General features: G+C 35.5%; 2 protein-coding genes across 10 annotated transcripts in view; one reads left to right on the top strand and one right to left on the bottom strand.

Annotated features, from left to right (window-relative positions):
* Positions 1–1,194: 1,194 nt before the first annotated feature.
* Positions 1,195–8,942, bottom strand: TIMM21 (translocase of inner mitochondrial membrane 21). Of its 4 annotated transcripts, XM_007487789.3 has the most exons (7): positions 8,249–8,916; positions 5,670–5,732; positions 5,477–5,574; positions 3,018–3,050; positions 2,242–2,315; positions 2,054–2,159; positions 1,195–1,957 (listed from the first exon to the last, which is right to left on the bottom strand). In XM_007487789.3, exons 1-7 carry the CDS (start codon positions 8,556–8,558, stop codon positions 1,853–1,855), a joined length of 789 nt encoding a protein of 262 aa, XP_007487851.1. In that variant the 5' UTR covers positions 8,559–8,916; the 3' UTR covers positions 1,195–1,852. The 4 variants fall into 4 exon arrangements, with proteins under 4 accessions (XP_007487851.1, XP_001373599.1, XP_007487852.1 ...); XM_001373562.5 differs by lacking the exon at positions 3,018–3,050 and having other exon boundaries at positions 8,249–8,942; XM_007487790.3 differs by lacking the exon at positions 5,670–5,732 and having other exon boundaries at positions 8,249–8,928.
* A 1,274-nt stretch (positions 8,943–10,216) lies between these two features.
* FBXO15 (F-box protein 15) overlaps positions 10,217–24,200 on the top strand; it is an 83,085-nt gene continuing 69,101 nt past the window's right edge. Inside the window, exons 1-3 of one of the 6 annotated variants that reach the window (XM_056823581.1) lie at positions 10,478–10,719; positions 12,924–13,172; positions 19,005–19,109. In XM_056823581.1, coding sequence (XP_056679559.1) covers positions 19,021–19,109 — 89 coding nt within the window. In that variant the 5' untranslated portion in view covers positions 10,478–10,719; positions 12,924–13,172; positions 19,005–19,020. Of the gene's footprint in view, positions 10,720–10,971; positions 11,641–12,923; positions 13,173–13,201; positions 13,662–19,004; positions 19,110–24,200 lie in introns of those variants that run through there. The other 5 variants (XM_056823583.1, XM_056823582.1, XM_007487786.3 and 2 more) reach the window with 5 other exon arrangements.

Consider the following 24,200-nt stretch of genomic DNA (forward strand, 5'->3'; position numbering starts at 1 on the left):
TATTATTTTATTTGGTCGTTTTCATACATTATTCACTGGAAACAAAGATTGTTTTCTTTTCCTCCCCTCTCCTTCCCCCCCCCCCCTCCCTCTCCCATAGCCGACGAATGATTCCACTGGTTATCACATGTGTTCTTGACTCGAACCCATTTCCCTGTTGTTGGAGTTTGCATTATAGTGTTCATTTAGAGTTTGAGGCATTATTTCTAAGGTTGGTTTGAGAAAATTCTCATGAATGGTTCTAGCTTTCTGTGTTTTATAGTTCAGTAAGAATTATAAATTGCTTTTCTCTCTCAAAGTAATAATTCACAAATTATTTCCAGACTAAGTTTTTATTGATCTTACTCTATTGGCCTATAGCAAATAAATTTCAAGGATATTTTGATATCTTTACAGGCACAGTTAGGGGAACTCCTTAGAGTAACTCAAAGAGTGGTAGCTATATAAAAGATAGCAAATGCTTTCTTTGGGGGGGAAAATAATTCCTAAATATTTCTATGTCAATACAAATTTTGCCTAAAGGTTTCAAACCCTATCATCCTTTACCTATAGGACTTAAATAATTCTTGATCCTGTTTTCTGATTTGTGAATTAGAATAGATGAGAGATGACATTTAAGCACTTTGAAAATGTTAAAGAACAATATACATGCTAAATATTATGATTCTAACAGTTTTTGATACTCCACATTGCTAAAACAGGCTAAATTACAATTACTAAGTATAATACTTTAATATCTAAAATTGCACTTAAAATGTCACAAAGTACTCTGTGTATAGTATCTCATTTGGTTCTCACAATGACCAAAAGAAATAAATTTTATTTTCATTTTATAGATGAGGATTGAGGTTGAATCATGTATTACATAGGTGCTCAAACCCAGGATTCCTCTTACTCTGAATCCAATGCATTTTTCTCCATGTTGAACTGCTTCTCTTACAGTAAAAACTTAAGTGAATGTCTGGTTTTATATGTTTTGAAATAAACATTTCCTTCTTTTATTAAGGATATATCAATATCTTAGGCACTAGAAGACTAATACCTAGACCTCACACTTTCCTCTATACTCAAGATTTTTGGAGCAAATTTAGCCATCTTTATCCCTAACTTGGTGACAGTCAGCTCTTTCCATTCCCTACCATGACACAAATCAAAAACCTTCCCACAAAACAGATTTTTCATATTCAAAAGATCTATGATTTACACTAACTTTGTTTATTTCCAAGGTTGCTTTTGGTTGTATAAAGAAAAAGTACATATTATAGAAGTTGGTATGTATGAGGAATACTTGAATAATATGATTAATCTGACATGGCATCAAACCTTTATCTGTTAATTTTGAACAGCTTTACTACATTATTGGTTGGTGTACTGTAATCCCTAAGCTACTTCCTCATATTCACACTGAATTCAGATTCAACATTTTATATCAAGATAATTTACCTTTGACATATTTTTTAAATTTAATTTTATTTCATAAGGTTGCATATCATAAGGAAAAGCATGGAGTCCTATGATTCACCTTCCATATTTCTGCAGCATAAAAATTTAATAAAAGAAAACTCCTAATTTGAAAGATGGCATTGTTCTAGATGAAGCCAAAATACTGTGAGTAATAATTCACTTGAATAAAATGAAGATGTGCTTTATTTCATGGTTTTTTGCCCAAATTAAGATCTGTAATATTATCATTCTAATACCACACAAATTCCCTTACATTCTTCATTATTACATATTCTCTTTTATATCTTTTTCATAATTGTCTCACAAAGGGAGCTATGAAAATCATGAGAGTTGTGATTCCCTGCTATGTGACATAGTAGAAAGTATCACAGTTATTTGATTCTTTTAGTTAATTATCTAAGGATCGATTATCTTCAATAACAATGGTTCTTCTAGGATACACATCAACATCCACAAATATATAGCGAAATTCATATTTGCCACTTTCTGGGTTCTGAAAGAAGGAAAAATATACTTCAGGATGTTATTCTTTTCAGCAGATAATTTCTAAGAATTCAGCATCACATCTCACCCATGGTTATCTTTATACCTCTTTCATTTCAAGATGCACGGTTCCTTGTTTCCCTGGTTCTGAGCCTTCAATGTAGAATTTCAGACGCATGTACTTTAGTCCATCTTTTACATATTCAATATGACTGCCAAGGAGATAAGTAGATCATGTTTGAATGTTTTTAATTTTCATAATTACTTAAATTTATTATAAGAAAGTTATTATACCTTACATGCTGTCTTCTACCTCGCCTTGTTGTTTCCCCATAACCTTTAATGGAGTCACCAAAAACACTAATTACCTATGGGAAAAAAAAAGAGTAGCTTAAAAGTAAATAGATTTTAAGATGATTCTCATGCAAAATATCACTTTCAGGTATCTTGATATTTAATCTACCCAAAATTAGTAAACTTAATTCTATTATGTCATAATGCCAGTCTTAAGAAAGTAAGTGAAGAACTTGAAAGAAATGAAAAGACTTGTTTGGGGGGTGATTTTTAATTTTATTTCTTTAATGACTTCAATGCACTGACTTAAAATGGGTAACAACTGTATATAGTTTCATTAGAAAGGTTCAATCAAAGATGAAGTAAAAACTTATTTTCACCAACCTCCACTAAACATAAAAATTCTCTGAAAACAAAATGTTCAGACATTCAGATACTAATAGCATCTGGTTATGTTAAAATCAAATGCTCAGAGTTTTGAATGTGATTTAAGGAACAAAGTTTAATAAAAGCTGCCATTAAAATGAAATACTTTAAAAAGCAAATGCCAGAGCAAGGTAGAAATCAATTAATATTGACATATTTAGAACAGACTAGGCCTAGATATCTTAATAAAGTACTTCTAATGGGAATTTCATAGTGAAGCAGCAATGAAGTTTTTAAAGAGTTTTAAATTATATCCCTTTAGAAATCCTTGCTTAGAAAAAATAGTTTCATTCAAATAAGTGAAAAAAATGTTTCCCTTAGCTATATTTCTCTCTCATTTCCTCTAATACCTTGTCTCTTTGTTGAGGTGGACCTTCAGTATCCTTGGTTTTTGGCATAAACAAAAAAAAAGGAATGTTATAACAAGTATGTCCCAGAACTATAAAGTTGGAACAGGTACAAATGTTTATTCATATAATTAACTTCAAAGAGCAACAGATTAAATACATCACAATAATTATTTTATTAACTCATTTACTTGATTAAACCCCAGGTTATTCCTACTTTCTTTCAGATGATACTAAATCTGACTATGATATCATTCTTAGCTTTTTTGCTTTGTTCAATAATAGTGAACATCCTCCAAGTGGATGAGTTCTATAATGCAATCTTTCTAGTTTTATTGTTATTTATAATGATTACTCTTATTATTTATACTTGGTTTCCTATACACAGAAGACCCTCCTAATTGTATGATGTTCTTATTCCCTTTCTATCTCCTGTAATTAACCAAGAAAGCAGTACTCTGAGAATGTGGGATATATTACTGCACTCTTCTATTAGATTCTACTTTTAGGGGCTGAGTTCTCCTTTCATACCTTGATTCTGAGTTCTATATACCATTACCTTTTTTTGGAATGGGGATATTGGGCTGGCTGTTTAATGAGATATTTCTTTAGCAAGAAGTCAGCTTCAGGACATGCAGGTAACCCATTCAGGCATGTAAGCCCTCCAACTCAGGTGGAGACCTACAGGAAGTCAAAATTGGCTATGCATGCTCTGGGAGGTATCTGAAGATGTTTTAAAAATATATTCATATTAAATAAACAGATGGCCTCTTGTTACCTCTTTTTATTATCACAAAAGAGAAGGGAAAGAACTGAAAGATCAAGGAAAAAGGAAAAACTTTAGAATACAATAATTCCCACCATAAAATGGTGTATGTGTGTGTATGTATAAGTGTGTACATATACATACATACATATATATATATATACATATATATACACACATATATATTTATACATAGAGAGGGGAGAGGGGAAGATGGTTTCTTGGTGTTAATCTCTGGCCATGTTTGACAATATTGTAATTGATATTAATGATGCCATACCTTTTGCAAGTTACTCACTGAAACCTTAATCATTATGAGAGCCTCCCAGTGACCGAGCAATTTCTGGGAAATAAATCTAGCACTGTAAATGAAGGCCAAATTAATATTTTTCAGGCACTAGTAAATCAGGTAAAATAATTCTTCTGGGCACTGAAATGAGCCCTGAAAAAATTAATGTTCCTAGGTTGAATACTTTGGCTATTTTAAATATATTTTATATTACTAATAATTATAGCATGAATTTGTGTTTGAGTTTCACTTGGAAGGGGTCAAAATGCTTCCTATATAGGATTATAAATACAAATACAGAAAGGATCTTAGAAACCATCAATTCCAACTGCCTCTTTTATAATTCTAAACCCTGTACACTTTTCATTATACTACTCTGCTTCCAATATGGAATTACATGTTTTCCGTTGTGTATGCAGTACTGTAAAAAAATGGAGATTTGAACCCCGGACTCCAATCCCCAGAAGTCCTTGGACACTTTCCAGAATGCTTTGTAATCTGAGATCCTCACCTGGGCTAGATTAAAAATTTCTATTTAAACTGGTTGTAAAGCTAACTGGCTCTCTTTTCCCGTTTCCGATTCCAAGCAGACGCGCCTCTCATGATGTAGGTGAGGTTGAATGGTCCTCTCGGCTCACCCAGGCACGTGCTTTCTTACTTGTATTTTCTTAAATTCTTAATCTTAAATAAACCCCTAAAAATGTAATACTTCTAGAGTAAAACTAATTTTCTACCTGCTACACTTTGGCCTAAAACTTTAATCTTAACAGAACAGCAGTTGCCCCCTTATCCGAGGTGAATACATTTCAAGACCCTCAGTGGATGTTTGAAACTGTAGATAATACCATACTCAATTATACAGTTCTTATTTTTAACTTTTAACACTTATGTTAACTTTACTGTATAGTACTCTGCTCTTTACTGTGCTCTCTCTTCCTGTTCCTACCTCAGCTCTGTGGCTGCTTAGCTCCCCACAAAAAACAAAAAGGCAACCAAGACCTAAAACATCTTCCAAGTGAAAGTAGAATTGACATTGGGAGAGAACACTACTACTGCAGGCAGACAGCAGCAACAGTAAGACCTCCAGAGCAGAGAGATATCTTTGTCCTACTCTGCCCACTTGGCCACCTTCTGCATATCTGTCCTTGGTCTATTCACATCCAGAGGTTGCTATCTTCCCATCTTCCTCCTTTCCCTGGAATTTAAAGTTGACCTTAGGTAACCTGAAACTTTGGATGAGAGGAAGGACACCATATTATAATTGTATTTAGAAATAGGAGGTTAAGTTGCCCAAGGATAGCAGCAATCATTTAAAGTCACAAATCCTAGGTAACAACCTTCCCACCAGCCTTTACTGTCTCAATTTTATGTTCTAGTTCATAGATAGGAACAATCTTAATAACTAACCTCTGGATGAGATCTGCATTTTTCTAAAGCTTTTCCATAAATTTTACTAGGACTGGATGATGAGAAAAGTTCTTTGAAAATCACGTAGAATAGGCCACCTGAAATCATAGGAGAATCATATGAAAATAGAATATCTGATTAGAGCAATATGCAAATAGAGAAATTTAGAAATTGTACTTGCAATTTTTTCAACCTGTGACACTGATTCCAATAAGCACTACTATTAAATAGGTAAAATCTCTTCCAGCTTCTTTCACTGTGAAAGGAAAACAACACAAGTTATATATGTACTATGTCAATACAGAATTTTGGTACTACTAGGAGAAGGACAAGTAGGTAACACAATAGGGTTGGAACTTTGTGGGGTGGTTGTTATTAGCGGTAGTTATAGACAGTTATAGGTAGATATAGGCAGTTTTAAATAGTAGTTATAGGCAGTAATAGAATAACTAGTATAGACATTAAGAAAATTTCTTTCTCTACCTCTTTCCTATATTTCCCTCCTTTACTATATTCATTTTACTATCTCTATTTTAATAAAACTAAATTGTTAATTGTTAAAAGGTTTTAGAAGTTTTCTTTTCTCTGGCTTAAAGGGATAATATTAATTCACAACTACTATATTTTCATTAAAACTTAAGTTACTAAAAGTTGCTCTTTTATTTTTGTCAAACCCCTAATTTAACATTTACATATGTCACTTCTAGAAGCAAAGGTATAGGAAAATAAATGTAAAGAACATTTGATTTTGAAAACTAACCTATGTTCTGACATTATATCCATAAAGAAATTTATACTTGATTTGTTCTTCTTTTAAAAAATGATTAGGATTAGAATAGGTAAGGTAGTTCAGCGAAAAGAGAGCCAGGTCTGGAGCCAGGAGGTCCTAGAATTAATCTGGCCTCAGATACATTTTAGCTATGCCACCCTGGGTAAAGCACTTAACCCCAATTGCCCTTAATACTCTTCTACTTTGGAACTAAAACTTAGTATTCATTCAAAGGCAGAAGGTAAGGATTTTTTTTTTTATGAGTAGGATCATACACTTCTCAGTTTGGGAGTGTTGGTTTTTAACTAAGATGTGATTATATAAATAGCAACTTTATTAATGGTAAATCATACATCTACTTTGTTTACTATATTGTTCCAAACAGGAGGTTCTCATCCCCCCAACACCCTAGGTTATCACCCAATCTTTCAACAAAGTTTCAGAAATGGAGAAAGCTTCAGTGAACTTTGTTTATATTCAACATTTTGATTTTCACAAAATAAGATAATGTAAAGGTACAAATACTGTATATTCACATTATATAACCTTACTCCCTAAAGTAAATTATTTGTTCTCTTTGAGCTGTTCTCAACTCATCTGGATGCTAATTCTCCTGGTTTAGGTAATATCATGACTCTGATCTTTCAGTGAATATTTCATAATATAGATTTAGAGCTGTGGCAAGGCCCAAACTCAAACCCAGATGCTGCAACTCAACTCCAGAGCTCTTCCCACTAAACTAGATTATTTCCCTAATACAGGGCAACCAATTTATTTTATTTACTACTTGCAAAGCACTGTGCTAGGTTTTAGCCATATTGTATTTATTTTTTAAGACTCAATTCAAGTCCAACTTCTTCTTCTACTTCTTTTTTTTAAACCTTTACCTTCTGTCTTGAAATCAATATTATATACTGGTTCCAAGGCAGAAAAGGGGTATGGGCAAGGCAATGGGCGTTAACTGACTTACCCAGGGTCCCATAGGTAGGAAGTGTCTGAGGTCACATTTGAACCCAGGACCTCCTGCCTCTGAAACTGACTCAATCCACTGAGCCACCTAGCTTCCCCCCAACTTCTTCCTCTATAAAACCTTTCTTAATGATTCTATCCCATACTGTTTTTCCCATTTTACCTATATCAAATAGCATAGTCTTTTTTTTTTTTCAAACTGCCATGGCTATACTTTATTTAATACCTTATTAACTAGTACTCACTCATTATTTTGTGTCCTACTTTCCAATAGATAGGGAAACACTTTATAGAGATAAGAAAATGATGATTTTGTACAATCAGAGAACATAGCCTATTGTTGGGCTCATGTTCATAGAAGTGGCTGCTAAATATTTCTTTATTATGACTAAAATAATCACATGAAAATTAAATGGCAATATTTTCCTTTTTTTAAAGCTGGGTAGTATTCCTACCCCTGCCCCAAGTGATACTCAGTCTATAGGTAATACCAGCCTTCCCACCCTCCCTTCCCCTCATTACTTTTTTTCCAGGCAAAATGGAGCAGATTAGGAGCAAATAAATTTAGAAATGAAAGGAATTTTACTGGTCCTGTCAGTGGAGAGGTTTCAGGGGATTCTTGCACTTGGATAGAAAAAAAAAATTACATCTTTATTTCTATACAATGATTTCCCTTGTATATATCCCTTGATTTCCTATATACTTTATTTGATACATTTAAAAACATTATTCCGAGAATGGGTGCACAGGCTTCCCCATACTGCCAAAGGAGATACATAATATACAAAAAAGTTTAAAACTTCTGGCTCAACAGAGAAGTAGATTGAAGCCTAGAGAGAGGAAATGACTTGACCAAAATAACACAAGTAGTAAATTTTGATATTATTAAACATGTTAGAATTTGCTGAGGAAGTGCTCAAGTCGGTCTTCTATGATTCTGGTTGTGTTCAAGTTCTATCTTTGTGTGAATTTTTATTTACTTATTTTTATAAACATGACATTTGAATTAAAAGGCACAAGTAACTGTTTATTACCTCTCTGTGAAGTTGAAAGAGCAGGTCCTCCTCTCTGACTTTTCTGCACAGACACTTGTTTGCTGCCATCTTCTTCTGATTTCAAGGGCCTGTTTCCCTGAGTCCAGATGGCTTTCTGAGTAACCTTAAGGATGCGTCTAGGTTGCCATACAACTTCCCTTTGCCCCAGCAGCCCCCACCTCAAACATGGCCACGTCCTAAAACAGGCTTTGTTAGGGGGGACCTGCGGGAGCAAAAGCAGTCGCTTCCCAGAGGAGCAATGCAGCTTCTTTGTACAATAAATAGCTCGAAGAAAAGACGCAGAAATCATGCTCGGAGAAAAAAGGCTCCTTGGCTAGAACGTGCCACCATTAATACTTTGTACAAGTTTATAGTCTGCACGCCAGCCCAGACATGTCCCGTGGTCTTCAGTGAGTGACCCTAAAGCCACAAGGAGGAAGACTACACGGGGTTCATGCAGAAATGTGAGCAGTAACGATTTCTAATTAAAATTAAGATAATTGTGGAAAAATTAACTTCTCCCTACTTTCCTTTATTGCCCTCTCCTTACTTTAATAAAAACGACAACTTTACATACCGCTCACTGACATTCACATCTCCCCCCAGCCCCAGCCATTGTACCTCCAAAGTTTCCTGGAAAATATCGAGGATCTCTGGGAAGAGTAGTTTGCAGACATCATTGTTGATAGACTTGTCCTCAGTAGGAAAGTAAAAACGGACTACAAATTCCACAATGCAATGTGTGTGGAGCTCAAATTAACCCCCTCGTCACCTTGTAGTCTGGTTTGAAAGCTGTATGGATTGCACGTAGTTGAAGTAACAGAATGGGCTATGCATTAAAACAAATTGTGGCAAGTTTAAAATTTTCTTTCTCTCCCTTCTCTGCAGTTTAAAGTTTAATTAAGCATTGTCCCTTTAACCTCTTACAAAATCAAGTGTTGTATGGATAGCTAATAATTTATAAATAGCAAATCTCTTAGTACCATAAATTAAAAGGATTGTGTAAATTGAAATTGTTTTAATTCTAATCCTCGCTCGTTCACAGATTTTTTTTTTCGGGTTATGGGCAAATTATTTATGTCTTGGTGGTCCTATACTTCAGTAAAACCAGGATATACTTCACAGATCAATAGCAGATGAATTATTAGTAAAGTTTTCTGTTAAATACTCTGTACTGACATTTTTACTCCGAGAGACCAAGAACCATTTACATAAACACCAATCCAATGATGTTAGGTTTAACAAGCCTGGATTATTGGTAATAATTTATAATCATAGAGTGTTAGAAGCTGGAAAAAATCTTGGAGAGTATTTAGCCCAAATCTTTGGTTTACTGACTAGGAAACTGAAGCATAGGCTAGGGCTTCATCATCTTTATAAATATTTTCTTTACATATATATCTATAAACACAAACACATATTCAAGACTGTTTTAATAATGTTGTTCAGTGATTTCAGGCCTCTTAGACTCTTCCTGACATCATTTTTTTTTTAAGTAAAAATACTGAAGTGGTTTGCTATTTCCTTCTCTAGCTCATTTTATAGTTAAGGAAACCAAGGCAAATAGGATTATGTGACTTGCCCAGGGTCACAGAGTGTCTGAAGTTACATTTGAACTCAGGTATTTTTGATGCCAGGCCCAGGGCTCTATCCACTTTAACACTTTGCTGCCCTGATTTTGGTTATATTTATCAACACTTAGTATATTAGGAATTAAAATGTCTTATTATGAAAATATTTTACAATTGTACTGTAAATAGGTATACTGATTAGTATCTACTTGTTTATAAAATACATGACAAAAAAAGCTACTAAGAATTGTTACAGTTTATTAGTACTTTATTAAAAAATAACACTTGAAAAGTAGCAACAAATGTGTTGCTTTAATTTACTTGTTATTATTTGCTTAAGGGCAGTTTAATGGCACAGGATTGAGTGCTAGGCTTGGAGTCCAGACAGCTCATCTTCATGAGTTCAAATCTGTCCTCAGACACTTACTAGTTGTGGGACCCTGGGCAAGCCTCTAAACCTGGTTTGCCTCAGTTTCCTCATTTGTAAAATGCTCTGAAGAAAGAAATGGCAACCACTCCAATATCTTTGCCAGAAAGCCCCAAACGAGTCATGAAGAGTTGGAGACCACTGAAAAGGGCTGAACAACAATATTATATGCTTATATATAGATTTGCATAAAAATCCCCAAACTCCTCCTCATAAAGGAGATCCGCTTTTAGTGGAGAGATGCAGTGAACTGCCAGACTGGAAAGGCTACCGGGCGGATGTGAGGGAATATGAGATCATACAAAGATGCTTGAATGAATCGACATTTTTAAGCCCCTATCACGTGCCGAGACAAGGATGAAGCAGTTTCTGACCTCTAGGAGCTTACATGATGTCGGGAAGATATAATCCACGAATAAGATGAAGCACAAGCCTGGCAGCACAGGGGCACATCATCATTCGGGAACGTTTTGGTGTGTTTTATATTTTTTGACATTTATCAATTTCCTTTGAAATCTCTGTTCTGTAATACGTATTGTTGTGTGGAGCAGTTTCTGATAATTTAAAAATGTTCTTTCTGTCGTGTATTCACATTATTCATGTTTTATTTGTCTATTTGATTTTCTTTCCTCCCTTCCCCCCACCCCCACCCCATTAGATTACCTAGTGGGTTATCGATTTCGTCAAATCTTAAAAAACCCGTCCCTTCCGTGGAATTTCGTTGAGCATTTGTAAGGTCTTTTTTTCATTAGGGGACTGTTTTACCACGGGAAAGGTCAGGACTCTCTCCTTCCCTCTCCTCCCCCAACGGTCCCCACCAATTACCCCAGGGGCCCTTCCAATTTTCCATACATTTGCCCAAGGTCCCTTGGGGACAGCAACTTCATACTTGGGCAATAATACTGCCCCCACCCCACCCTTCCACCACCAGCTTAGCCGACTGGTAGTACCCAAGAGCGACTTATGCGCCAGGGGCCGGCGGGCGGAGGAAAACGGCCGGGCCGCAGGCGGTGATGGGGCCGGGTGCCTGAGGAAGAAATTTCCGCGGGGGTCCGGAGTACTTCGGCAAGCGGCGGCGGGCGGGGGCTGTGAGCGTGGAGTAGCGGACGGTCGTTGGCGCAGCGGCCTCCTCCTCCTAAGGGGGAAGGCGACGAGCCCCTCCCCTCCATCTGGGCTCCGGGCCACCCTCGGGCTCCGTCCCGCCCGGGCCAGCGTTCTAGCGTCTCCATGGCGACCGGACGGGGCTGGATCCTCCGGCAGCACTGCAAGGGGCTGGTGCGGGCGGCCGAGGAGATCCCGTGGCAGCTACGCCTCCCGCCCGTCGACACTGGCTGGGCCTCCCCTCCAGCGCCCCTTGACAGGGCTCCCGGCCCCTATTTCTTCCGGCGGCCCAGGTAACCTAGCTGGGGTGGAAGGGCAAAGGGAGAGGTAGGGGACGAAGAGAGGACGGTAGGGGGATGGGAAGGGGGGAGGGGAAAGAGACTGGCCCCTCCCAGTTGGAGTTGGCCTCTAGGCCACTGCAACCTCGTGACTCCAGGGAAGAGAACCACACCCCACGCTTGCGCGTGAGGAGGACTGGGGGAAGGGGTCTGTCACCTCTACTTGGTCGTCTCCTGGCTTAGTAGAGGGGTGTGGCAGGGTTGGGAGCTTTGGGTAGGGTTACGTAAGGATCTTAGATTCAGAGCTTGAAGGGTTAGCAGGTAGTCATCAAAGACAATTTTATAGGCCAAGAGAGGATCTTAGTTTAGGAACCTTCTCTCTTGGGGGCATGTCTGTTCTTTCTTTCGGGCCAGCTATCTAGCAGAAGTTCTTAACCTTTAGTTTTTTTTTTTTTTGTACCGGGGACCTCCTTGTCAGTCTGTTGAAGCCTGTCGACCTTTTCTCATATTATTTTTACTTTTATTGATTTCTGAAACATATTAATTATATTTAACATCCATTGAAAAAATTGATTTCCAAATTCTCTCCCTCCTTTTCCCATTGAGAAGGCAAGCAATATATTAATTATAAATGTGGAGTCCTGCAAAATATTTTCATTGTTAATCCACTTTGAAAAAAGTAAGGAAAATAAAGAGAAAAATGTATTCTTCATTCTACACTCAGATTCTCTTTCTGGAGGTGGACAATTTTTTATTTTTGAATCATAAGTCCATCGGAATTTTCTTGGATGATTGTATTACTGATTAGAGTAGCTAAATCTTTCACAGTTGACCAATATTGCTGTTATTCTGAACAGTGTTCTGGTTCTGCTCATTTCACTTTGCATCAATTCATATGTGATCCCGGATTTTTCTGGAACTATTTTGCTACTCATATAGCACTGATAGTATTACATTATAATCATATACTGCATCTTGTTAAACCATTCCCCTATTGATGGGCATCCCCTCAATTTCCAATTCTTTGCTGCCATAAAAAGAGCTGCTATGAATATTTGAAAGATTTTAAATTCTTTTTCTTTGATCTCTTTGGGATACTGACCTAGTTGTGGTTTTGCTGGGTCACAGGGTTTTGCACAGTTTAATAAACTTATATTGTTTTTAAATGCATAAAAATAAAACAGGTTTACAAAGGAAACTGATTATATTGAAATACAATTCCCAAAAAACAACAAAACTAAACAAATTTATGGGCCCCAAATTAAGGCCCTCTGGCTAGTGTCTTTTTATTCTTCCAGCTCTTTCAAATCACTTGCTGAACTCTTGGAGAAATCTTGAGGAAACTTGAAGAAATATCGTCTTTTTTGTTTAATGGAAAGCTCCAGTAAGGCTCAAGAATTTCATCATCTCAACCTGACTGAACTTGGATGAAGAAAGAGAGACCCTGGCTACCAGAAATCTGTGCTTAGTATCAGTCAAACTCCAGGGAAGCTTTTACTGGTGACTGTCTAAAAGGAAATTGTTCCCCAAAATCTTCTCCAAACTAAGTTCTGTGCCATTTGTACTTTTCTCTATACCAAATATAAAGGGGTCTAGGCTGATGAGGAACTTGGGATTACTGCCTATCCTTTTTTCACATGTTATTAAAACATAGGGGAAGAAGGGTAATGAATTTACCCATCCAAATGCTTAAATGATTCCTAGAATGCAGAGCATAAGAAGATTTATTTAAGAGATGCTATAAATTCAATTCAGCAAGCACCTTTTCTGTGCTAGCTAGGTTTGGAGAAGCCTGTGGAAAATACAAAGGCAGAAATCAAACATTCTTTACTCTCAAGATATTTATGTCCCACTGGAGGTGAAAGAAAATATACAAAGTAAGAGAGGAGGAAGAGGAAAACAACTTTTGGGTCACTAGGGAAAGCCTTGTCTAGGAGGTGACAACAGAGTTGAGCCTTTCAGGAAGGCTGAGATTCCAAGAGATGGAGCCAGCAGGAGAGATTGAATTCTAGGACTATGGGACAACTTTGGTAAAGGTATAAGAGGCAATAGATAGGATATTACATATAGGGTATAATAGTTTGGAAGTAAAATAGAGGATGGATTGGAGGTGAAGGATCCTTTAGCTACTCTGTTTGGTTTTTAAAGTCCTTAATTCTGGCTCCTACCTACTTTTCTACGTTTGTAGAACATTACTCTTCTTCCTGATGTCTGTATTCATATTGGTCTTTCTGGCCTGCTTGCTATTCAAAAATATGTTTCTTCTACTGTCTCTGAAGTTCTGTTGCAAAACCTGCCCCTATGCCTGGAATGCACTGACTTATCATTTTTGCCTCACAGAGTCCTTGTCATTCTTTAAAGCTCATTTTGAGAGTCACCTCTTATAAGAAAGCTATCTTTATTCTCCTCCAACCCCAGTTGCCATCTTCTTTTCTCCAGAAATAACTTTGTAATAATCAGTATATTTGTTCGGTATATAGTTATTTCTTAATGAATGCTTGTTGAATTTAATTGGCATAAAATGAGTATAACTTGAAAATTGATTTGTTATGGAGGATGAGAGAAATGGAAGAGTCAAGAATAATCCGGAGTTTGCAATATTCAAAAAAATTGTGTGACCAGAAGGATTATGTTGGTTGGACCAGAAATATTTGTTAGAGGCTTGGATTGAGGTACAGGGTGATGGGGGAAGAAAATGAGATGTGGTTTAGACATATTACTTATGGGACAACCAGGTGATCATTTATTGATGTTTAGCTGGTGGTTGATAATTACAGAATGGAGCTCAAGATAGAGAAGACAACTGTGATGGAATCCTTGCCAAAGTATACAAATAAGAGAAAAGGCTTAGGAAAGAGCTCTGGGTGAGTTCATGTAAAGGGGCTTAGAAATGGGTCATGATTCAGCAAAGAAAACTCAGAAGTAGGAGAAGAAGCAGGAGAAAGCAGAAAATCTAGAGAAGAATCTAGGAGGGTGTCGTCCAGTGTCAGATGCTGGCGAGCGGTCAAGAAGAATGAGGATGGAGAAAAAGTAATTGGGTTTAGTAGTGCTACCCTTGGTCAGTGTGGATAAATGATGGAAATGTTTATGACATGACATTGACCATGTCAGTAACTACTACAGATATGTAAAATTGTTAACAATGTACGTCTAGATTGTACTTTGCTCATTTCTTTCACTGTTAGTGCCTCCTCTTGAAATTGCTTTGTGTTATTTTGTATATATTTATGTGCAAGGTATTTCCTAATATTTTGTTATTACTTAAGGGCACAGACTATTTATTTCATTTTTATCTTTGTATCCCTAGCACCTAGCACAGTATCTGGAAACATACTAGATGTTTAAAACTGCTTGACTGATTTATATATATATATATATATATATATATATATATATATATATATATATCTTTGCTTGGTTTTTGCCATAACTAAGTTTGATAGCTAGCAAATGTTAAGTATCCCTACTTTTCTAATTGTGGAAATTGAGAGGTTGAATGATTTGCTCTCAAATCACAAGGTTAATAAAAGTATAGATTTGGGATTAGAACCCATATCCTCTGATTCAAGATACATTGCTGGTTCTTCTGTATCACACTGTTACCACTGGTATCATTTTAACCTGAGTAAGTAAGACTGGCTATCACAAATTCCAAAGCAAATACTCTGGGGAATATAACATATAACACTCAACATACTCCTTTGGTACAGAACTCTTCTTTTTGGAGGCCTCTAGGTGGAGCAATGGATAGAGCAGTGGGTAGAGCATTGGACCTGAAGTCAGGAAGATGTGAGTTAAAATCTTGCCTAGGACACTAGATATGTGGCCTTGGGCAAGACACCTAACCTTAGTTTGCCTCAGTTTCTGCCACTATAAAATGGAATAGGAATAATAATAGCATGTACCACCTAGGATTTTTTTTGAGGATACATTGAGCTAATGTTTGTAAAGAGCTTTGCATAGTGCTTGGCACATAGTAGGTGCTATGTAAATGAGATGTTTATGATTATTCCAGTATATTAGTGCTGCATGATATGGTGCTGGAATATGTGTTTCTTTGCCCTTGTGACTCTTGTTTTTGCTCTTGCTGCTTCTTATTTTGGGGTTTATTTATTTTTGAAGCTTTCATTGTTCCCCTGGGATGCATCTTAGAGAATATTGGAAAGGAAAGAAGACAGAATAGAGCGAAACTAAAGTAAGCTTTTTACAGCTGTTCTAGGTGACCCAAGTAAAGACTTCCCACACCAGAAGAGGTAGATCTCACTTGGCAGAGATGGGCTTTGAATGAGAATACCTTCTAAAGTAAAACTTCAATTAGAGTATCCTTCTTAGATAATGTGTCTCTTGTCTTTTATTGGCATCCTAATGTCTTGTCTTTCTCACTGCATCAATAGATCTTCATAGGATAGAGAGGTATCATATTTCTGTATTGCTTCCCATATTTCCCATTTCACAGATTGTAAAATTTTTCTTAGTTCTTAGAATAGTTTCTGAGCAGCCACAGGAATTAAAATACTACAAACTCATTGATAAATAACTTATTGATAATGCCACTAATAACTTGTTTAGAAGATAAATGTCCTACAACTCAATTTGGAAATGTGGATTTTAAATCAATTTGCCATTGTTACTGAAATTAGATCTTTTTATGTCCTTTTTAAAGGGGAAAACAGATTTTTATATCCTGAACTTCTCAATGCTTTTTAAGTTGAGTGAACTTGGTGACAAAATGATATAATTAGAGTGTCTTTTATTATGTTTGGTATAGGAAACTTGAATGTAACCCGTGATTTATATGTTCAGTCTGGTAAAGGGAAGACAATTACTATGTATATATAGAATCTTTTTATTGATTGTTGTCCAAGCAGTTTGGTATTTTTTAACATCTCAAGACAAAATAAGAAAATTACTCTTTTTAAAGAAAGAGTAGGCTTATGAGAATCCATAAATTTCACAAATATCTAAAATTTCAGAAATGTAGAAGAAGAAATATAATAGAAAAATTTGCGATTTTTTTTTTACTGTAGTTAATTTTGGTAAAGTGTATATTAAAGATTAGGATCCAGAACCCATTTTCTGTTCTTCTGTATTGTGCTTTTCATCACTTCACAACATAAAGTGACATATTTTTCCCTTCAACTAAAATTTTCATTTTAAATAGAAAATATGCTATTAATAGTGTCCAGGAGTTATGTTTACATCTCACCTTCTACAAGGTCTATCATGGACACATAAAGAAGACAAAGAAACTATAAATTGTCTAGTTCTTGAAATATATAGTTCATACATTTTATGAAGTGAAAGATGTGTGCTTTTTAATGGTGCTCAACAGTTAAGAAAGGATAATATACAGGGAAGAATCTGGGAAACAAGATACATTGATTCTTGTATTGGCTTTGCTGCTAGTTTTCTTTGTCAAAAGATTTTTCTTGGTCCTTTTTTTAAATGAAGGGGCTAGACAAGATGATCTGTATTTTTATTTTAGCTCTAAAACTTAGGTTGTGTAAAAAGACCATTGTATTTTGAGAGAACTTGAGTTTGAGTCCCATTTCTGCTCTTTACTTGCCAGTAAGCATGAGCGAAGTCTCCATTTTATAATTTTAAATTGATGATGAAGATGAACCTGTACTACTTTCCTCATATGGCTATTGTGAGGAAAGTGTTTCATAAAGACTGTGAAAGAACTTCATATAGGAAATATTACCAAATTTGAAATGTTAGTACAAAAGGAATAGGAATATTTATTTCTTATTAAGCTTTTCTATCCTTTTTGTAGTTCACCAGTGTTTGGGAATGTCATCAAACATAGATGATGCCTATCCATTTTAGTTACATTTTGGGAATACTCAGTATTTTTTAGGTCTTTTATTCTCTATTTATTGTAAATAGACTATTTCTTTTATAAAAGAAACAGTAATTGTATAAAAATACATATGTACAAGGGGATATTTTAGTGAATTTCAGGAATTCTTTGGTGAAATTGTATATGAATCCAAGGTCTAGATTTTCATTTTCCTGTGAGATTCCTTCAAAGTGAAAAAAAAAGTGGGGAAAAAATAAGCCTCCTGCATTATCTCCCATCATGTGCTAGTAAAAATTAGACAGTTTAAAAAATCCACTTATTCTGCTATCATATAGTTGTTGTGGCTAAATTTAGAGCTAGTCAGTGTCTATAAGAGATTAGCAGAGGATCTTATTGACACAATTCCAATTTCATTCTTTATTTTTATAGTTAACAATTTATATAGTTTTTGAAGGTTTGCAAATTGCTTTCCTCAATATAACTGCAAGTAGGAAAGTGATCTTATATTATCAATTGCATCTTACAGATGGAAAAGAGTGATTCAGTTCTCTATAGTGTCTTAGAGAGTGAAGGTTAGAGTAGGAATTTAAATACAGATCTCTCTATTCAATCATCAAATATTTTAAAATGTATTTTTATTTATTTTGTTAAATATTTCCAGACTACATTTTTTTAAAGAATTTGAGTTACAAATTCTATTTCTCAGTCCTGCCCCTCATGAAATCCTTGAGAAGGCAATATTTCAATTATACATGTGAAGTCACATACAACATGTTTCTATATTAGCCATTCAACAAGTATTTTATATCACTGAATACCAGGTCCTATGCTTAAATACTGGACATATAAAAACAAAAATAAATGATTCCATTCCTTCAAAGATCTTATATCCTAACTGTTCTATACCATGTCACATTAGATCAATCTTACTCCAAATCTAGAATACTTTCCTTGATGCTAGCAAACTTCTAGGATTGTTAGACATCTTCTGGCATGTTTTTAAATGAATAAGTGAGTTATTTTGCTTTTTTCCCATAAGACATTTTAAAAACCAAAAAAAAAAAAATACCCTTTAGTTGTATTAAGAACTTTGAATAAGTAGCTGTTAATCTTTTAGGATGAGAATAGAAATGTAAGAATAGATTTTTAGTTACTCATTTTGGAAAACAATATTTCATAGGCTTCTTAGTTATAATATAGTTATCTGGTGAGTGAGTGACATTCATAGTTTGAGTCCTTCAAGTTAAAATTTATAAGACCTATTATTTACCTAATACTTTACAGCTACTAAGATCTTCATGTATAGTGCAATGTCTTATTTGATTCTTCTCTCAATCCTGATGCAGGTATTTCAGGTATGATTGCCTCTATTTTTCAGGTGAGGATACTTGAGCTCAGAAAGGTGATTTAATTTGTCCCAATGTCATCCCAATAATCAATTTTGGTGCCATGGAATGGTGCCATTCTGTTGGAATTTTTTTTTTACTAAACTTCATGTATTGCCTTTATTGTTTGCATCTGAAATTTATATCATTCAGTAATTGTATAACTTTAATTTCTTCCTGATTATTTTCAGTAAGGGATCAGATGTCATGCTTAATCCTAAACCTTCAGAGCAATCTACCATGTGTGAAAGACATTGTTCGAAGACATTCTCTAAACTTTCTATGCACATAGAAGGGTAAGTAACAGAAGTAGTCTGTCATTTTGATTGTCATTCCTTTCAGGAGGGAAGAAGATGTTGGGAGGGGGTTATGATACTGTATATATCAAGTTGCTATTTTGGTTTTGAGCTCTTTAAAAATAGAAGGAGAGATGTGGGATAAATGTACAGTACAGAGGGGTTGATGTGAGTCATCAGCCTGTCATCATTTAACTAGTTTTCTGAAACTAAACCTCTAAAAGTAGCAAGTAAATTTAATTTTCCTGTCATTAAAATAAAAAAAAAACATTATATCCTCTGAGTAGAGTCTAGTGGAAAAAGGGAGAAAGCAGAATTTTGCTTTGAAAGCAGCATATTCTTATGAATTATCTGATATTAGGTAGCTTGGAAGATTATCTTTTCTTTAGAATTTGGGCTTCAACAACAAGTTTAACCTTTTACAGGAGCTTTTGTTTTTGTTATTGCTGGGAGCCATCAGGCCACGATATCTTACAAAGTGGCTCCTTGGCAGGATGGATACATCCACTCAGCCCCCTCTGTGTGACTTCTCTCATCAACATCCCTTATTAATTGAATTGGCATGATTATTGTCCTCTCCCTAGTCTCAGAAAAAGTAATATGAGAGCAAGATACTTGTACACCATTCCCACAAAATATCACCAAAAGATCAGACTCATAAAACCAGACCCAAAAGACTACCATGGGTTAACTTTTGCTTAGGATATATAATTCCTAACAAAAGTCGTGCCCAGAAATCCCCTACTCCTGTGCACAGAAACAAATTCTCCTGAGCCAGTATTGTAGGGAGAGGCTTGTATAATATGCTTTAGTATATCATGTCTCAATGACTTGATTTACCGACCAAAACCCATCTTGCAAAACTCCCTAACTAAACTCTGATAAATTATAAATCTAATATTAAATATGAAATGTGTTTCTGGCACCCCTTTGACCTCTCCACTTGACTACTCTGATTGTTAATTGTCTCTAGAATTTCTGGTTGATTATCTATTTTTATTAAAAGTAATAAGTTATTTTCCTTGATTGTCTATAAGGTCAAGCTCCTCACAGGTTAATGAGAAAATTAAGCCACCTGTGACAAAATCATTTATCTTGTGTAAAACCTTTGTGCATCCTGTCAGAATCAATAGTTACAATATAAGTGTATAGAATGATTACAGAATGTTAATCAAATGATTTGTGAAAAATTAATATGTCACCCAATTATCTGCATTTGAACATGTGTGTTGAATAATATAGCTGTGTGCCAAGAAGATGGGTATAAAAATAAAAACCAAATCTGGGCCAGGTGAAACAGCCATTCCATGCAGAGCCTGGTCCTGGGCTGACATACACACACAAAGCTGTCTTCCATCGCTCATTTTTTGCCTTGCCACCACACCTGGTTGAGAACCCTTCTCACCTCCCCCAAGCTGTGAGCAAGGCAGGTCCTGAGCTCATGGCATGTAATTGTATAAAATATTCTTTGAGATGTCAGGAAAAAGTATATAATTATCTAATATGAATTTGAAATATAATTAGATACCAAGATCTCTCACATTTGTATTCTAGTATATGTATGTGCATGTATAAAAAACTTAACTGAGATTACATTTTTCATGATAGTTTTTTTAATAATGTGCAATAATACAAGTTAGGAGAGGAGGGGGAAGACATTTATATATTTGATTTTTCAATAAGTATTTAAAAATAAAAAATAACTCTATTTTCAATAAGTATATTTCTTAAACTTGCTTACCTTTACATTTGTGGTCATTGGTTCATCTTATAAGCTTTGCTTTCTTGGTTAAGAAATAGATTTTGCTTACTGCAGTCTTTAAACTTCTGTAAAAACAGTAACTTTTTCCTTCCATTTCTCTTTTATCCCACCAGATGAAATAATTTTAATAAGAGCATAACATATCATTGATGATAAGTAGTATTGAGTAAAAGAGAAGGGAAGGAAATAAATATGTATTAAGCATCCACTATGTGCCATACACTTGTGCTAAGCACTTTACAAATATTTTCTCATTTGATATCATAGCAACCATGGGAAGTAGGTTTTGACATTATCCTCACTTTATAGTTGAGGCAACTAAGAAAAGCAGAGGATAAGTGATTTTTCCCAGTGTCACACATTTAGTGAAGCATATGAAACTATATTTAAACTAGTGCTTCCTGACATATGCCCAGCATTTTATCTGCTGTACCAACTAGCTGCCTCAGTGAATACACTTTATAGAAACTTCATGGAAGGCAATTAGAAGCAGCTCTTTGGAGACTTAATAATATTTTGTGAGTATTTCTTTCTTAGTTTTACTTAGAATTGACATGTAATTGGTAGAATTATTGTCTGTTATGCCATTTCATGCTCAATTCCTTCTCTACTTCCATATTTCCTGCCTGTTTTGACAACTAGAGAAAATATAGCAAAGTAGTGGGCACTTCCTGGTGTGTATTATTGCCTTCTGTGCTAATTGAGTCTCTCTTTGCTCTAATCTTTGTAATTCTGAACTTGCTTACCTTTAAATTTGTGGTCATTGGTTCATCTTATAAATATATTAAAATGTTTTAAATAAAACCAATGATGTCTATTTTATAAAATGTGTTACATAAGGGTTTTTACTGAATTGTAGTTAGAAACATTTAATGATGGCTCCAACTAATTCTATTTGCTTTCTTTTTGAAGTGTTTTCTTTGTTTTAGATTAATTTCCAAGCTTCTTTGAATCATATTGATTTAAAAAGAAAACTAAATGTATTCAATATTTCCCATAGACACCTCCTTGGTGCTTCTTTGTAGGAGGGAGGTTATCTTGAAATATTGAAGTCATATGTGGAATTTAAAGTCTTGTAGGTTATACTAAGGGAAGCTAAGTGCCTGAGTACATAGAATTCCCAGCCTGGAGTTAGGAAAACCTGAGTTCAAATCTAGCCTCAGACACTAGCTATGTGCCTCTGGGTAAGTCACTTAATCCTGTTTCCCTCTCTTTCTTCATCTGTCAAATGAGCTAGAGAAGGAAATGACAAGCCGCTATAGTATCTTTTTTAAGAAAACTCCAGATGGGGTTATGAAGAGTTGGACATGCCTGAGGAGCAACAACAACAATATTATACTAAAATGTAAAAGCTTTGAGTCTTCTGTTTAAATACCAGCCTAGTTCAGTTTGGAGATGCTTGCCATTAATGTACCACTAGGTTTTCCAATTAGCCATGACAAGTTAGGGAATGAAGAAAAACGATCATTACTCCAGTTCATGGCTTTTCTGCTATTGCAGAAAAGAGAGAAGAGAGAGCACTAAGAACAACTCATTATAAAATCTATATAAATATTTAATTAATTATTATTTCTTTTAATACAACATCCACAAATGAGTTGGCATACTAGTGGAAAAATTTGAGTTACATCTACGGGCATTTTTGCTATAAGCAAAACTGGAAGACAGCAGGTTGCTTTAGGATCCTGAAAGAAGCCATGAACTGCTCACAGAATAAGGAAAAGCAGTGGAAGGGAACTACATTTGCTAGAAGTTTGGTTTTAGATACTCCTAAACCAGAGTATCTGACGAGCATTTTCAGATTAAGCTTGGGGAGAGAACAAACAGATGGAACATGAGATTTATCAGCATTTCTATAGTGACTTAGCAATGGAATTACCATAGGGGAATTTGGAACCTAATATGTTATTTGAAGAGAAGAATGACATTTAAAAGGATAAAGTTGGTAAGAGAGGTTGGATCAGACCAAATTATACACAGAATAAATTTTTGTTACATGTGACACCATTGTAAAAGCACTGAGGATGAATTTATATGATATCTGAATGAAAGGAATAAATTAATTGAAAATAATGCCACCAAAATGTATAAAATCATATAGTACAATAGGGCCTCTGGTGAAGTTTACACACATTCAAATGAGTTGACCCATCCACAAAAGGAGAAAAAAAAATTGTTAAGAAATTGTTCTGGCTATAACATACAAATGAAAAGGAAATCCTGAGTTAAGTCTGTTTTTGATAGAATTAATTAAAAGAGATAAGATTTGTAAAAATGCTTAGGATAGAGCCTGGCAAATAGTAGCACCATTTAAATGCTTATTCTATCCCCTCCCTTCTTTATTAGATAATGACTACAAATCAACAGTGGGCTTGAATAAAGATTGAATAAGAGAAATCAAGTGGTTACAATTGCATATGAGAATTACTGTAGCACTTTCAGTAATTTCAAGATACTTCCAGGTGTGAAATCCTAACTTTTTAACTGTACTCTTCTGTTGGTGCTCAATATATGGTGCACAATAATTTCCAAAGTATCAGAACTGTATCTGAACCAAATGGAAATGGACATACCCACCATGGGCATATGAGCAATCTTTGGTGTGTTGCCAACAAAGATTTATATGCAAGAAATAGCATGATGAAAAGTATTTGGGAAATAACATCAATTTATCAAACTTATCTGTTCTAAGTACTGAGGATGCAAAGAAAAACTAAAAATTAGATCCTGCTCTTAAGAAATTTATATCTTTAATGTGAAGAACATATACAAATCAGAACATACAAAATAAATTAGAAAAGAATGTGGGACAAAGATTGAGGGACAGTGCTGTACTGGTACTCACAGAATTTTAAAAGACTTAGGGCAGTGATGAAGAACCTATTGCACAGGTGCCACAGATGGCACGCAGAGCACTCTCTTTGGGCATAAGTGCTTCAGCCATCTCCCCACCTCATTACTAGCAAGTCAGAGGGACTTGGGTGGAGCTGCTCCCCTCCCTCTCTCTACCATGCCTGAGGACATTTTTTCACACCACCCACTCCTCTGCTCAGTGGTCCAATGGGAATGCACTAGGGGTAAAGTGGGTGGTTCACAGGTGGCAGAGCTGAAGGGGAATAGAGTGCTCAGGCCACTCCCCCCTTTTCACCTTTGCTGAGGACATTTCTCTCATCACTTAGTCTCCTTGCCCAGTAGCCCAATGAGAGTACTTCTCTCCCCTGGGGATGTGTGGCATTCTGTCTCTTGGAGAATGGAGCATGGCACTTGGTTGGGGTAAGGGGGGAGAGAAATGGCACTCCATCTCATAAAGGTTTGCCATCACTGACCTA

The sequence above is a fragment of the Monodelphis domestica genome, chromosome 3, assembly GCF_027887165.1.
Source record: "Monodelphis domestica isolate mMonDom1 chromosome 3, mMonDom1.pri, whole genome shotgun sequence".
Classification (NCBI taxonomy): domain Eukaryota; kingdom Metazoa; phylum Chordata; class Mammalia; order Didelphimorphia; family Didelphidae; genus Monodelphis; species Monodelphis domestica.

Bases quoted from the DNA above. Each gene is read 5' to 3' on its own strand.
- TIMM21 (XM_007487789.3), bottom strand. From the start codon at position 8,558: ATGATTTCTGCGTCTTTTCTTCGAGCTATTTATTGTACAAAGAAGCTG. The intron at 2,316-3,017 runs GTATTAGAGGAA...TTTTTCCCATAG, and splicing joins CACCTCAACAAAGAGACAAG to GTAATTAGTGTTTTTGGTGA. The intron at 1,958-2,053 runs GTATAAAGATAA...TCCTTCTTTCAG, and splicing joins TGCATCTTGAAATGAAAGAG to AACCCAGAAAGTGGCAAATA.